Raw genomic sequence first — 14,556 nt, forward strand, 5'->3', positions numbered from 1 at the left:
TCATTTAATTCTTACAACCCTGTGGGGCAGGAATTACCACTTCAATTTTAAAGTTGAGAGATTTGGGGCTTACATAATTTTAAGAATTTCCCCCAATTCACATCATCTTTGCTGTCTAGGCCCACAGAAAAGTAGAATTTACAGATTAAGGTAGGGGTTTATCTTCCACTAAATACACTCTTAAGTTTTATACCTTCCTTTTTCTGTAACTATTTCTAAATAGGCCTAGAACCTGAACAGACCCCATATAATGTTTGCCATTCTTATCTGTGACTGTTAATAGTTTTTTTTTTTTTCCCTTACAGCAGAATTTCCCCAGGCTAGTTATTATTAACAGCTTGGTGACATAGACTGTTACAGACCTCTTCCTCTGTGAGTGGAGGTCTTCCTATTGTATAACTCACACCTGAATTTATGAGGGTATCTGGGAATATGGAAATGTTTGCGTGGCCAGAGGCAGAAATCTAAATCAAAGTTGACAGAAAGGTAGAATTTGTTGGATGAATATCGAGATAGCCCATGTAATTGTCGGAAGAGTTGAATAGCTGGACTGTAGGAGGTGTGGCATGCAGCTGGACCTCAGGAACAGCTGGAACAGGACTTGAATGCCACCAAAACTCTCTCTCTCCCTTTCTGTCTCACTTTCTTTGTTAGATTCCTCCACATATATCCCAAGACAAAGCCAGAGACAGCTCACAAGATACTAGACTCCAAGCTCTCACCACCGGAGAAAACCAGTTCTTTCCTAGCACCAGTTTGGAAAATTCCAGGCAAGGTCTCTGATTGGCTAGGTGGTGCTGTGTACCCCTCCAAACTGTTCATGTGAGCTTTGTTGTAACAAAAAGGGTGGCGTTTATTTGTAGAGAAGACTCTTCAGAAGTTTACTTTTGGTTTAAACAACTTCTTTCAATTCATTATTGCTCTACTTCTTACAGAACTTTCATTCTATTTATAACTCTAGTAATCGTTAATGATCACTTTTTAAAGGCTATTTAAATATTGTTTGGTCTTTTTAAAAACTCAGTTAAACTGTTTCAACTCTCAAACATAATCAATTTAATATATTTGATTTTCATCATAAATATTTTAATCATTTGACCAAATAATAAATCTTCCTGAGCACTTAAATAATTAATATAAAATAATAAATTAACCTGGGTGGCACCTGTGGCTCAAAGGAATAAGGCACTGGCTCCATATGCCAGAGGTGGTAGGTTCAAACCCAGCCCTGGCCAAAAACTGCCAAAAAAAAAAAAAATAATAAATTAACCTTATAAAGAAGGAGAACCTCAAGTTCTTTTAAAGATGCTCTAATACTAGAAATGGATTTTATAGGATTTTTACATAATATTGTAAGTCTAACAGTTATTTAATTGTATATTTTAAACCAGAGTTATAAGACTGTTATTCTACTAGGTCAAACTCTCACAAACACATAAAATACCCAATATATATAGTCTTTCTAAACATCAAAATATTAATACCATGGTTTTGATACCCTTGAACTTACAGACCTAATAAAAAATCTTTCTCAAATGAAAACTATCCCCACCAGTAGAACTCCAGAGGATACAGAAGACTTAATTCTAAATTTTCTCAGGGTTAAAAGAGGCTTACCCATGAATGAAGTTTCATCTGTCCTAAAATGTACTTTTTTCCCTTTCACATTTTCACATCACTGAAATTGGGATGTGTGTTACACTCAATGACTGGCACCTCGCTATTCATTGATAGCAGTTAGTCTTTCTTAGTGATAAGTAAAATAATGGTGTCTTAAAATAGATAAGAGATGGTATCATGTCTCATCTTAGTTAACTGGGATGACTTAACTCTGGAAGGTAAGGCTGGTTGTGAGATTTGGACCTACAGATGCCCAGATGTCGACGCCACCGCCCTGTTGATACTAACTTTATAAGTTTCTGTGACATGGCTTCAAAACTTAAAAAGAGATGTGGGCAGTACAGATGATCAGCTAGATAAGTTTATCCACCTGCTTGAGTCTCAGCCTACTCACAAAGTCTACAAGGCCCACCTCGGTCATTTGGTCGATTTTGTACTTACGTGACTGTTAGTGTACACATAAATATCTTTTACCCCCCCTTCTAACTTGGAGACTGATGGGAACCTATGATATTTAAATGTCTTTTGTGTAACTTAGAAGATGTTTGAATTTGATGGATTCTTCTCTTTCATGTTCTGGATACTTAATGTTATCCTATTCTCTGTGCCCCTCCACAAGGCATAAGTCATGTATTTGAAACTATGACAATTATTCTCCTTTGAAAAACTTGTCATTGCTATTTAAAGTAGTGATACTAGATATTCTAAGCTTATTTCTAAATTTAATGAAAACTATTTTGTATGCTCTTGAAGATAATTTGAGATCACTATAATAAGAATTTGTGGTTGGGCGAGGTGGCTCCCTCCTATAATTCCTGCACTCTGGGAGGCCGAGGCAGGTGGATTGCTTGAGCTCAGGAGTTTAAGATCAGCAGGAATATGGCACAGCCCTGATGGGGATATGGTGGGGACAGGGCGAAGAGTAGTCTGTGAGAGGGGAACAAGCAGGCAGAGCAAAGATTTCTTCTTTAAGCTAATTAAGCCATTCAAACCCCCCCCCTGTGCTTTTCTGACCAGGAATGAGGTTGCATGCTAACCATTGTGTAGTGTATTGGTAGAGAAAGGGAATTAGAAGTCAGAAGGCCTGGATTTGTGCTGTGGATTTGCAGTTTGACTTTAAGGAAGTTGCTCTGTATCTCTGAATTTCAAGTTCTTTACCATTAAATGGCTTGAAATTAACTGCTCGGCATGGTTGTTGGTGGTATTATTTGAGATGATGCTCCTGATCTGATACAAGCATTAGAAGACGTCCGTGTCCAGTAACTATCTTCTGCCCCCTCTGGTGCTCGATGTCCTGTGTGGTTTCTCCCTAGGCCACTGCCTCCTGGAGCTGTTCCAGATTTAACTCTCAGTTAAGTCCACTCGGCATTTCTAGCCCCACACTTTGTGCTGCCATTGGGTTTCTGGGTACAAGGTCTGTGGTTAGGGGATTTATTTTAAGATTTTGGCCTCCAGGGTCTTCAGAGGTTTTCCCCAGATTGCATTCACCCTCCACTTGCTGAAAACCAGGCCCCTCCCTGCCCTGCCCCCACCCATTCATTCTTTTCATCTCTGCTGACCCTCCTGATCCCAGCAAAGACAGTCTGATTGGTAGTTACATCAGTCCTATCAAAAGACTTTCTTAGTTAAGCTCATCCTTAATCATATTCTAAGCTGCAGAACTTACGAGTTGAGGAGGGGACAAGGTTCCTGCTCTCTGGGGTTAGAGTTCCAAGGCTGATAGGTAACACAGCTTCTGTGAGTGGGACACCTGATACTCCAGTGACAGGTAGCCTGACACCAGGCCTTTGGGGCCTTGGGTTCTCTTTCAGCTTCATTTACACACACACACACACACACACACACACCTTTCTATTTTCTTAGAGGATGATTTATAGTCAGGATGATTTATAGTCAGTATATTCCTATTCAAAGGAGACCAAAGAACTGTTTTATGACATCAAGAAGAGAGCAAAGATCTATATATTGCTGGCATTTAGAAGTACATGTTAGAGCCGGAGAGCCTTGGACATAATCTAGGCTGAGCCCCTGCCCACCCTTCCCTAACCCCACCTCTATTAATGGAAACACCTGAAGCCCATTGCGGTGATGTGACATATCTATGATCTCTAAGTAAGAGAAAAAGTGAAGACCATTTATTTGTTTATTCTTTCAATAAAAGTTTGTTGATTCCTATTTACCAGACAGCACTCTAGAAGATGAGAATATAGGATTATTCAGCACAGAGTCCTGGTCCTCATGAAGTTTACATTTGTCCTATTGTCATGAAGACTATAATAAACAAACAACGCTATGTGAGATGGTAATAAGTAGTAAGAAGAAATTCAAAATAAAGGGATAGAGATTGAAGAAGGAGGGGAAGTGGCCCATTTGATAAGGAGATCAGGATATGTTTCTCTATGAAGTAAACAAAGTAAGACAGCAAGACATGTCTAGGGGAGACCTTTTCAGACAGAGAGACCAGCAGGTGCAAAGGCCCTGGTGCAGCGTGTGACCAGTATAACCAAGATTTGCCATGCGGAGCTCTTTTACCAAACCATATTGCCTATAAGTCATCAGGGTGTCCCAAGGGTCTTTATGCCATATAGAGTGTCTATGTTTGAGAGTGCCTGTAAGAGCCCATAAGTCACCATGCTGCCCATGTTGGAATGGAGTTGTGTCTCCAACAGGTATGACATGTAGGACCTCGGTGTGCTGTAACAGAAACAGCTCTGACTAGGGATCCAGAGATCAGAGGGACAATCTTTGTTCTGTCATGGAGGGCATGATCTTGTTCAAATCCTCTGGGAGGATCAGATTTTTTTTTTTTTTTTTGAGACAGAGTCTCAAGCTGTCCCCCTGGGTAGAGTACCGTGGTGTCACAGCTCACATCAACCTCAAACTCTTGGGCTTAAGTGATTCTCTTGCCTCAGCCTCCCAAGTAGCTGGGACTACAGGCACCCGCCAATGCCTGGCTATTTTTTGGTTGTAGTTGTCATTGTTGTTTGGCAGGCCTGGGCTGGATTTGAACCCATCAGCTCTGGTGTATGTGGCTGGCGCCCTAGCCTCTTGAGCTATGGGCACCGAGCTAGAGGATCAGATGTTTTGTGTTTTGTTTTTCCTCTGAATTAAAATTTAATATTTTATTTTAAAATAAAAGCATTCCCAACTTTTTCTTTTATCCTAACTTTTTTGTTGTGGTTGTTATAACTTACATACAGAGATACTCACAAATTTTTAGTGTGCTGTTTGAAGAATTTTTGCATTTGTATACATCTAAGACTCCACCACCCATATTAAAATGCAGAACATTCCAGAAGATTCCCTCATGATACACCCTCCCTTCCAATGCACCTCCCTCACCCCCCATCAAAGACCACCATCATAGATTAGGGTTTTCTGTTCTAAAATTTCCAAGGAAGGAATCATGCAGGAGGTCCTTTCTGTGACTATCTTCTTTCACTCAATCTTATGATTTTGAGTTTCATCCACATCAAGAGTAGCAGAATTTTTTTGTGGCAGTATAGTTTTCCACTATACGAATATAACATTTTATTTATCCATCTCCTGCTGATGGTCTTTGAGTTGTTTCGTTTGGGAACACCCTTACGGAAAAGCTGCCACAAACATTCTCCTGTATGACTTTCCTTGGACAGAAGTGCTCATTTCTCTTGTGTATAAACCTCGGAGTAGCATTGTTCCAGTATGTGTGTGTGTTGTTAAGGTTCAAGTACTACTATCACAGAAGAGTAGCTATGTTGTAGTATCTTGATCCCAGGCACTGAAGTTAGCAAAGCTTGTAAATGATTTTTTATTTTATCAGTTATGAACATGCCTGTATGCATTTGGAAAGACATCCCAATGAGGCGCTGTTGATTCAGTTCTCAGATAAAGCATGGTGTCCAAAAGGTTTCCAAGCTATTGGGGAATTTTTGTCTTGATAATGTCTGAAATGTCCTTGAGATGTAATCCTTTATGATGCTAAAAGGCAGTGTTTCTAAAGGAATACATTTAATTTGATTCTTAACAGAGATTCCTCTGCCCGAGTCCTGATCTTGTGCTTAGAAACGAGGTTCCCTTCTGGCACTGGTGGCCATCTGGCTCACATTTTTCTAGTATTGAGTAATGGATATGCGTAGCATCAGATATATTTTTTCCCCTTAAATCAAGGATCCATCCTTCTTTAAATTAAAGTCCAGAGTACCAGGAAATGGGGCCAGTGAAGACAGTATGCTCATTTATTCTTGGTGGTCAGCAGGGAGTAGGGGCCTACCGGAGTTTGTGACCAGGGTGGTGGCTCCTCAAGGAGGGATATGACAGTTTTGCTGCAGGGAAGACTGATAGCAAACCACAATGACACCAAATGGACATACCTTATGTCCAAAGTATGGTAGTATGGAAGCACTTTGGGTTTTCTTTGGCCATCACAGTCTATTCTCCTCTCTCCATTTCTGATACAGGCTCTATTTCCTAAACACAGGGTAGGAATGTGACTCATGTGACTCAGAGTGGCCACTTGGGGCACTCAATCCTCCTAACCTCAACGATTGAAGAATGGGCAGATGAGCCAAGCTGAACTAATCACAGTCCTTCCAACGTGTGTTCTCGTTAGGTGGATGGGAGGATTCACCTTTTCTTGTTTGTCATTTTGTGGCCAAGTCTGGGAGGACGATGACAGGTGGAGGGTCCTGGCAGGCTGCATCCTTGCTTCCTGTCTCAGAGGGGAAAAATCAATGTGCTTTCCATTCATGCTGATATGTAAAGAATCTGAACAGATAACATAACCCCCCACTTGACCAAACCTACAGTTTGGGGGATGCTCTTCAGGTAGACTTGTGAGAACTGGCAAGAAGGGTCCGTGCCACCAGCTCTCCCTATGGCACATCTATTTTTGCTTTCTCATCAGCAACCACTCCCAGGGCTGAGCAGAAACAGGAGTCCTCCAGTGTTTCAAAAAGATTATGTCTTGACTACACCACAAAAATAGCGCCTCCTGTTGATTTACTGATTGTCTCTCACATTTGGAGTCTCAACAGTATCTAAACAAGAAATCAGGGGATCAGAATATGGTGCAGCGAGAGCTGTGAGGGAAGCAGAGAGTGGTGAGAGGCACGAAGCAGGGACACCTGCCCTGGGCTCTCGGGCCTGGCGGTGGGAATGTCCAGGGGGACTCCCTGAGCAAAGATGGGCTCAGTCTGCAACCTAGGAATGAATAGGAGTGTCCCAGAGAAATGTGGGTGTGGGTGTGGGGACCAAGTGTTCTTAACAAAGTGAACGGCAAGTTTAGATTCTTTTTTTCCCCTCTTTATTAAATCATGGCTATGCACATTAATGCATTTATGGGTTACAATGTACAGAACTGATAAACATGTGGAAAGCTTTGAACTGATTCCCATAACCATCACGTTGCTTGCTTATTTGTTGTGGTAAGACATTTATACTCTATTCTTAATAGTTTTGAAATGTATCATCGTAGTATGCACCTTAGGTGAGGCCCACCAAATACCCTCCCTCCTCCTGGCTTCCCCCCTCCCCTCCCCTCTCCTTCCTCTTCAAATGGCATGTTTAAATGTCCCAAAGTAAAAATGAGCCAGGCACAAAAGACTGATATATGCCAGGATGCCAATTTATTAAATTAGAACAAGATGGAGGGTAGGGTAAAAGGCTAGTGCACAGAACTTGCGTCTGCTACCAAGGGCAGCTGTTTCTTGGATCAAAATCAGCTGGATTTGGTACCACAGAATTGCCTAGACAGCAGCCTCATTTTTCTGCCAACCTATGAATGTCTGAGAGGCAGATAGGGACTGTGGGTGCAAGAAACTCAAATATGAGAACTTTTCCTTCTGATCCTTTCTCTTCTTTTCTGGCCCAATTAAACAAAGGCCTGTCCAATAGGGCTCCTGTATTGGAAATAACATACACAATGCCTGGACTAGCAGGCTGCTGAAACCAGAAGCTAGGATTGCCAGGAGACCCAGGTTATTCCTACCTCCTAAGCTTCCCTGACCCCAGTTCTCATTCCCTGTTCCAGAAGCGACCTCTGTCAGGATGGTTAGCAGCAGTTATACCCTCTCTCTCAGGGGAGACCCCATCACTTTCTCCTTGGGTGGCTTTGTGGCCTTGAGCAGGCTAACAGCTAAGTCATTTTAAATTTAGTATAATTTGTTCATTTCCCACAGTTAGTTTATCAGTTTTGAAAAACCCAGAATACAGGGATATCTATAGCTCAGTCTGTGTGCGCTCTGCCAAGCCCAAACCAGGTCCTTCTATTGTTTCTCCTTCAGTGTGACTGGCAGGAATGCCCTCTTCTGTCTTTGGGGACCCAAGGTTCTCTCTTCCATGAGTAGTTGCTGGCACAAATACACACACACACGGACTTGAAAGTCCTACCTGAGAAAGGAATATTTGTCTCTGAGACAGGGCTTTAGAGGACAGTTTGTGTATCTCAAACCTCAGGGGAGTTTTACTACATATATCTGCACAGGCCTCACCCTTCTGCAGCCCTTCTATATTAGCATATCTACAACTAGGGACTAGTTGGGGGGCAGGCAACTCTGCTCACACCATTCCAAGAAAACTTCTCTTGTTGTTCTATCTATTTCAAAGAGTATATGCTCCAATTTTGATTAAGTGCAAGACCTAGTCAAGAGATTTCCCCCCAACAAAGAAATGGTCTCCACTTAGAGGTGACTTTCAGTTTTGACTTCTGCAGAAACTTGAAACTGCAGGAAGTTCTGATATTACAGGGTTGTGCGCACACACACACACACACACACACACATTCTCTCTCTCTCTCTCTCTCTCGCATACTCGTAGGACACACTTTATTACACATATATGTATAGCTTATCTCCTGTAAATTTATGAGCTACAAATAATTTTTAGGGCAGCTGGCATGAACTATCTTTTTGGGGATTTTCATTGTAAGTATTCAATTTCAACAAAAAAAGTATGGCTGCAGCCCTTCTGTTTAACAAATCAGTTTGTCCTGGGGCCAGAGGCATTGTTAAATCCTTAACAACCAATCTCTACTATTATTTCAGAAAAACATAGAGCCTGATTTGCCCTGCTTGGCTCGGGGGTTTTTTTCATTCTTTCACTCTTTCTCTCTTAATTTAAAAGTAAAAGTTATACAGCCCTTTCTCTGCCAAGTGAAATGTTGTAACTGCTGCTGCCATTCATCCATTATCCCCAGGTGGTTTGTCATAGAACACAGTACCCCATGAAAAAACCGGAGACCAAGGGGTTTTGTCCTGGGTATTCGGGGTCTGTAAATAACACATTAACATTCCACATCCTAGTTCACCTGCTTTTCCTAGTCCTTGTTCTCTTGCTGGTCATCTGAGAAACCATGGCGATGAGAATGGCTGAACTTCAAAATTGCAGGCCCAGGGAAATCCAGATGATTTCATGGCCCAGTCTCCTACGACTATTTTACAGAAGCAGCAATGGAAGCCAAGAAGCTCCTGACTTGTTCAAGAGCTCAGAGTGCAGAAGAGCTAGAGCCCAGAACATCTGGCTCCTCGTGTGGTCCCCTTTGCATTAGGGTTCGGGGGTCTACATTCTTCCTGTGCCTTAAAATCACCTGGGCAACAGTTCTTGGCTGGGGACCAGGAAGATCCCTCCCCACTGACACATTTCCATGTCAGCTTGCTTTCAAGCCATATCCCCCTTCCAAATACCTCTGCTGCTTCTAGTTCCTAATATTTCTGTATGAAAATTCTGGTAGTGTAGTACCATATACTAATATTTATTTACGTTTGTTAAAATGCAAGTTTGTGGGGCTCCAATCCAGAGGGTCTGCTCCACGGAGTGGGGGGCAGTGTGTGAACCTGCATCATGCCATCTGCCGCCCCTCCCCTCCTCCACGGCCCTGTGGTCTATGCCGCAGTCTGAGAAGCTGCTCCAGAGCTGCAGGTTAGCTGAGTACACTGGGCCTTAACTCTGAGAAGCACCTGTCTTCTTGTAAAACATAAAAGCTTGAGGCAGATGCCCAGGGAATGTGGATTGAGGGGTGCAGCTCCCACTCTACGGAACACAATCTTCCTTATTAGCAAACAGGTTGGGTCTTTTGAGAAATGGGAAGGCACTGAGGCGTTTAATTAAAGGTGTCCAAAAATACCCGAGCAGAGACCCCAAACTCCTCAGCAGAGAAGGTTCTGAGTGCAGAGAGTGGAAAATGAGGTACATGGGGGAGAAGAGTTCCTAGGGAGTCTGTAGAACCTCCTTGGAAATTGGCTTTGATCACGAGGAAAACCGGCAGCCAGATTTCACCAAACAATACACTACAGCTCTTGTTCCCTTAAACTTCTGCCTACATTAAAGAAGAATCTGGGTCAAGTTTTCCACAGGTTCTTCCTCCCTTTATTTTGAATCTTTTTGATAACTTTTTTATTGAGATATAATTCACATACCATACATACATTTCACCCATTTAGAGTGTTCAACTCAGCGATTTTTAGTGCATTCAGAAAGTTGTGTAATCATGACTACAATTTTGCAACATTTGTCACCTTAAAAAGAAACCCCCTGTGCTTTATCACCCACCCCCCACCTTCCCCATTTCTCCAGCCCTAAGCACCCAGTAAGCTTTCTGTCTCCACGAGTGTGTCTATTCTAGAATTGAGGCCCATAAATGGAATTACCTACTACGTCGTCTTTTGTGGCTGTCTTCTTTCACTTAGCGTAACGTCTTCAAGGTTGATCCATGAGGTAGCAGGTATGCACACTTCATTCCTTTTGCACCAATGAAATTATCTCATTAGATAGACAGTCCACATTTTGTTTATCTGTTCATCCACTTGATTTACTTTGGTTGCTTCCTCCTTTTTAGCTATGGAGAATAACACGGCTATTTGTGTACAAATGTTTGTGTGGCTATGTTTTCATTTCTTTGGGGTATACCTAGGAGTGCAATTACTGGGTCAGATGATACATCTATGTTTAACTTTTTGAGGAATTGCCAAACTGTTTCCCAAGTTCTCATTTTATTTTTTAATCCCCCCTCCCCCATCATCCTAAAAGAACATGGTTACGTACAGCTTGACCAGGTATAAGACTGGTAAAGACTCATTGTAAGCAATCTTTAGGGGATGCAGAGAATTAAGCTTGGCTTACCAAAATCCCAAGCCCAGATACTAGACGCAGGGGTCCTCAAACTGCGGCCCGCGGGCCACATGAGGTGGTGTGATTGTATTTGTTTCCGTTTTGTTTTTTTACTTCAAAATAAGATATGTGCAGTATGCATAGGAATGTGTTCATAGTTTTTTTTTTTTAAACTATAGTCCCACCCTCCAACGGTCTGAGGGACAGTGAATTGGCCCCCTGTTTAAAAAGTTTGAGGACGCCTGCAGAGGGTGCCATTTGATGGAACCTTAAAGGCTGGGCAATGTTACAAAAATTTCTGTGTATGGTAAGTAGAAAAAGAAACTCACAGCTATAAATGTGGCCAATTAAAAAAAAAAAAGAGAAAATGACAGCAAAACAATACGTCATTAGCAGCTTTGGAAAAAGTTTAATGACCTTATAAAATGAGTAAAGTTATTAGATAATACCATGTATGGATTTCAGTCCAAACATCTGCTATCAACTGTTTCTACATAGGAAAAACGACTGGAAAAAAATTTAAGAGTAAAGTACTAAGAAATGCTTTAAAGTATTTAAGTATAAAATAGAGAAAAGTGTACAAATCATTAGTGTAACTCCATGAATTTTCAAAACAAAATGAACCTCATCCATGTAACTAGAACCCACATCAAGAAACATCACCAGCACCTCTCAAAACCCCTTTTCCAGTCATAACCACCCCCAAGGGATGAAGGACATCCTGAATTCTAAGACCAACATTCTCAGACACAAATACATTTTTAATTGCACGTTTCAGGTGTCAAGACCTGGCTAATGGAATAGATTTGTTTAGCTGAGAGAATTTCTTAAGACTCAGTCAGACTTACTCTAGTGCATGGTGTAATACATTCTGAAAAATTAAATACCTTTAAGCTTGTATATAAAATAGAGGGTATGACCTTAGAACCCAAGAAGCTTTTAATTTAATATCATCTGCTATTTAAGAGCATATACTAAACGGTGTTTTTTAAAAGAGCATGAAACAGTAGACTTTAAACATTTATTGTAAAAGACATCTCTTTTTCCCTCTAGAATTTGAAGTTTATTCCTGAGAGCAATCTGTAAAGGAAATCCTAGGGACCATTACTCATAGGAACTTTAATAATTTAAAAAGCGTCCTGTAAATACATGCATATTGGGAACACATCACATTGTAGGTTGAAGTAATTACCAAAATAATACAGCCCTTGAAAGCTCAGCGTAAAAACTGATACACACTTCCCTTGGTTTATTGGGCTGGAGATGTTAACTACCCCCACCTTTCCGATAACACCAAGCTTTCTAATACTGGAACTGCAAAGCGACACTGCTCTGGTTCTTCACTGGAAAAAAATCCATTATAATCATTTTATGTATAGCACTTTGTACGCATTAAAATTCTTACAAGGTAAAAGGGTAATATTAAGAGGGGAAATCATTTTGCAAAGGCGAATCATTTTTAAGAAGCTCTAAAGATGTCTCAAATTGCCAAAGGTGATTAGGGTTTCTCAGGATATTTCCTCGGAAGCCTGGGGATTCTGGGTTCTACCAGGCGATGCCCAATATAGCTCACGAGCCAAAGCGGGGAGTCCTGCTGAAGTGTAACCCTCCCGGGTACTTTTCTTTTTGTATGGATGGATGCTGGATGCTTCCAAGGTAACTCTGTCCTGTCACTCTCGCCCTGACAGGGGAGCCGGGAAAGCACCCACGCCGCCCTACCCTCTCCGGGCGGCCCAGCCGCCGCGGTCAGCGCCGGAGCCCCCGCGGCTGCGGAGGAGACAGGTCCCGCGCCGCACAAGCGGTAACTTCGCGGGGCCTGGTCCTTCCCGCAGTCCTTGGCTCACACCTCTTCCCCTCCAGTCGCCCCGCCGCCCCTCCTCCTGGCATCACCCTCTTTGGAGGAAGGCGGGGTCGGGGCAAAAGTTTAAGGCTGGGCTCCTTCTCAATAAAGCTCACCCGGGTCCTTCTCCCGGCTGGACCGCAAGGGGCCCGAGGGGCGGCCCGGGTGCTTTCCCTGCGCTCCTCTCCAGCCCCAGCTCAGCGGATGGGGACACACTCTTACAACTATCGGTGGCCAGCTCTGACGCGCGCTGACCGCGGGGTCCCGCCCAGTCTGAGGGACTTACTTAAACATTTAGAGTAGGGCATCCTTCCTGGCCTCCAGGAAGCGGGAGCAGGTTGGGCGGTGACCCCCGAAGCTGTGGCGCACTAGCTCGCCGCGCAGCGCGAGCGCAGGGTGCGCGTGGGTGGGAGCAAGGGTGCGCCCGGGCCAGCCGGAGGCGGACCCGCCTGGCGGCAGGTGGGTGCGGCCGGCGGGAGCCGGGGCAGCGGCGGCGGCGGCGGCGGCGGCGGCGGCGGCGAGTGGTTGGGCGGCGCGCGTTTCCTTCCCTCCCCCTTGCCCTCGGAGCCCGCCCGCGGTGCCCAGTGCGCGGCGCCCTCGGCTCTGCTTCGCGTTCCCTGCCCGCTGCCCATGTCCCTGCCTGTGGTTCTCCCGGGCTCCTGCTGCCCCGTGGCCGGGCTTTCTGGCGGGCCGCAGGCCGGTGGCCCAGGCGCCGCGGCCACCGCGGCGCAGGAACCGCCGCTGCCCCCGCTGCGGCCGCGCTGGCCCCGAGGCGGTCTGCAGCCCCCGGCGCGGCCTCGCTGCGCAGCCCCCGCCGCCGGGGTGCTGGCCGCGCCGCCCGCCCTCTCCTCGCGCCGAGCAGCCGCTGCAGCCGCGGCTGCCCCGGGCTCCGCGCTGCTGCCTGCCCGCCCGCTGCTGTCGCTCGGGCTGCTGCAGCTGATCCTGGGCTGCTGCATGGTGGCGCTCAGCTTCGGGGCGCTGTCGCTGAGCAGCTCCCCCCAGGTGAAGAACTCTTGTCCGTTCTGGGCCGGCTCCTCGGTGAGTATAGCGCGCGCACCCCGCGCTCGGGTCCCCCCTCGGGGCCAGAGGGATCTGATCAGTTCCTTCCGTTGTCTGTGCAGCTGGGGAGCCCAGCTTCTCCAAGAAGTATTTGAAGGCGTGGAAGCTGGAGAAAAATGTTCTGAGCCAGTGGAGTTCAGGGAAGAATTGGGTCGCTGGGGCAGGGTCCATTCCTGGAAGTCTAAAAGATTTTATTGACCATGTCAAGCTGTCAAGCTAGTAGAATAAAACAAAGATATCTGACTCTTTGTCGTTGCTTGTTTTATTCTGCATTAACACACACACACACACACACACACGTGAAATGTGTGGAGGGGCTAGACCCCCAGAGGAGTGCAGGTAATGAGAGGGTGTGTGTAAATAGCACTAGAACCTGCTCATTACAGGAGGGCCCTAACTCGTGCAGGCTACTGCGGGGGTGGTGGTGGTGGATTTAATTCTCTAGAACCTGAACCTGTCATTATGGATGAGGTGACCAAGCTCCAGCGCACAGGGCAGCTGGCTGGAGATGCCTGCCTTGCTCCAGGACCTAGGCCTGCCTCCTCCATCTGCGGGGGCTGATCCTAGGGCAAAAGGGAGCTGGGACTTGGGAGAAGGCTGCTGCCAGCCAGCTTGGTGGCCACTGGGTGGCTGCTCACCCCTACTGCCTAACAACTTCCCAACTTCCAAGGCATTCCACCCCTTGAGGTTTGCTGCATGTTGGGAGACTTGAAAACCCTGCTTTTGTGGAATGACTGTGGAAGATGGGTACAGTAAAGTAGATGTCTTTTCTATGAACTGTGGAAACCTGAAAGTCTGGCAATGCCTGTAATTTTTTACTAAGGATTGTAACGAATTTGTCTTGAATGCGCAAAAACTATACTTTTTGCAGGTCCAAGTGTATTGAGATTCAAGGCCAAATTTTAAGAATGCAGGGTGAACTAATTGGACCCAAAGTAATTGTTTGCATAAGA

The 14,556-nt window shown here is 44.7% G+C and overlaps 1 protein-coding gene across 3 annotated transcripts in view; it reads left to right on the top strand.

Moving 5' to 3' along the window:
• The first annotated feature begins 13,097 nt into the window (after positions 1 to 13,097).
• ENTREP1 (endosomal transmembrane epsin interactor 1) overlaps positions 13,098 to 14,556 on the top strand; it is a 112,146-nt gene continuing 110,687 nt past the window's right edge. For all 3 annotated transcript variants that reach the window (XM_053574676.1, XM_053574669.1, XM_053574659.1), the window contains exon 1: positions 13,098 to 13,582. In XM_053574676.1, coding sequence (XP_053430651.1) covers positions 13,175 to 13,582 — 408 coding nt within the window. In that variant the 5' untranslated portion in view covers positions 13,098 to 13,174. The remainder of the gene's footprint in view (positions 13,583 to 14,556) is intronic.

The sequence above is a fragment of the Nycticebus coucang genome, chromosome 2, assembly GCF_027406575.1.
Source record: "Nycticebus coucang isolate mNycCou1 chromosome 2, mNycCou1.pri, whole genome shotgun sequence".
NCBI classification, from domain to species: Eukaryota; Metazoa; Chordata; class Mammalia; order Primates; family Lorisidae; genus Nycticebus; species Nycticebus coucang.